The following is a 901-nucleotide window of genomic DNA, read 5'->3' as shown; positions in this document are numbered from 1 at the left end:
ACACCTGTGGACAGGTCGAGTGCAACAAATACAAACAAATAACACACACACACAACACACACTCCTGTGGACAGGACGAGTGCAACTAATACTAACAAATAACACACACACACAACACACACACCTGTGGACAGGACGAGTGTAAAAATATAAACGAATAACACACACACCTGTGGACAGGACGAGTGCAACTAATACAAACAAACACCACACACACCTGTGGACAGGACGAGTGCAACTTATAAAAAACAACAACACACACACCTGTGGACAGGTCGTGTGGCCCATTCCCGGGTAGACTTGCCACATGCTGTTGTACCCCCACTCGTCGAGCTTCGTGTGTGTGTCTTTGCCCCAGCTGAAGGACACCACTTGGTCCGAGTCCCCTGCACCGGGAATTTGAGGCGAGGGCCAGGGGGTGTATTTTATTATGTAAGTAATTCGGACAGGACGTGTTGGGGTTATATTTGTTTTTGGGTGCTTTCGTTGGGCGTGTTTCTAGCAGAGACCAGTTTGCGGCTAAATGCTAATCATCCGTACAGTAGATAAATGCGTTGACCGATTAATTGCTATCACTTGGTACGAATACACAGCGAAATAGATGCTAATATACACAGAGCAATAGGTACCTACACCCTGTGGTCATACAGCCTCATCCGTAGCCTTACCGTGAGCTTGGAAAATGGGGGTCTTTTTATTGGCCTCCTTAAGCCCAGTCGGGAACTCGGCATTGAGCGGTAGCCATGTACTGAGGCAACAGATGGCAGCCAGAGGTTTATCATACGTCAACCCAGCGTAGAGACTGATGGCTCCTCCCTGGGAGAACCCTCCTAAAGCATGGTGTGTACGTGTTCATGCGTTCAGAATTTATATATATAATCACAACTGTATATACATACAT

General features: G+C 47.1%; 1 protein-coding gene across 1 annotated transcript; it reads right to left on the bottom strand.

Moving 5' to 3' along the window:
* Positions 1-642: 642 nt before the first annotated feature.
* Positions 643-830, bottom strand: SARC_17432 (hypothetical protein; the record flags this gene model as incomplete). Its single annotated transcript, XM_014288474.1, has 1 exon — positions 643-830. A coding segment is annotated over one exon (188 nt), but the record flags the coding sequence as incomplete, so codon positions are not given.
* Between the last annotated feature and the right edge of the window lie 71 nt (positions 831-901).

The sequence above is a fragment of the Sphaeroforma arctica genome, assembly GCF_001186125.1.
Source record: "Sphaeroforma arctica JP610 unplaced genomic scaffold supercont1.10755, whole genome shotgun sequence".
Taxonomy (NCBI): Eukaryota; class Ichthyosporea; order Ichthyophonida; genus Sphaeroforma; species Sphaeroforma arctica.
The sequence above is the reverse complement of the archived record's forward strand: the minus strand, read 5'-3'. Positions and strand labels throughout refer to the sequence as shown.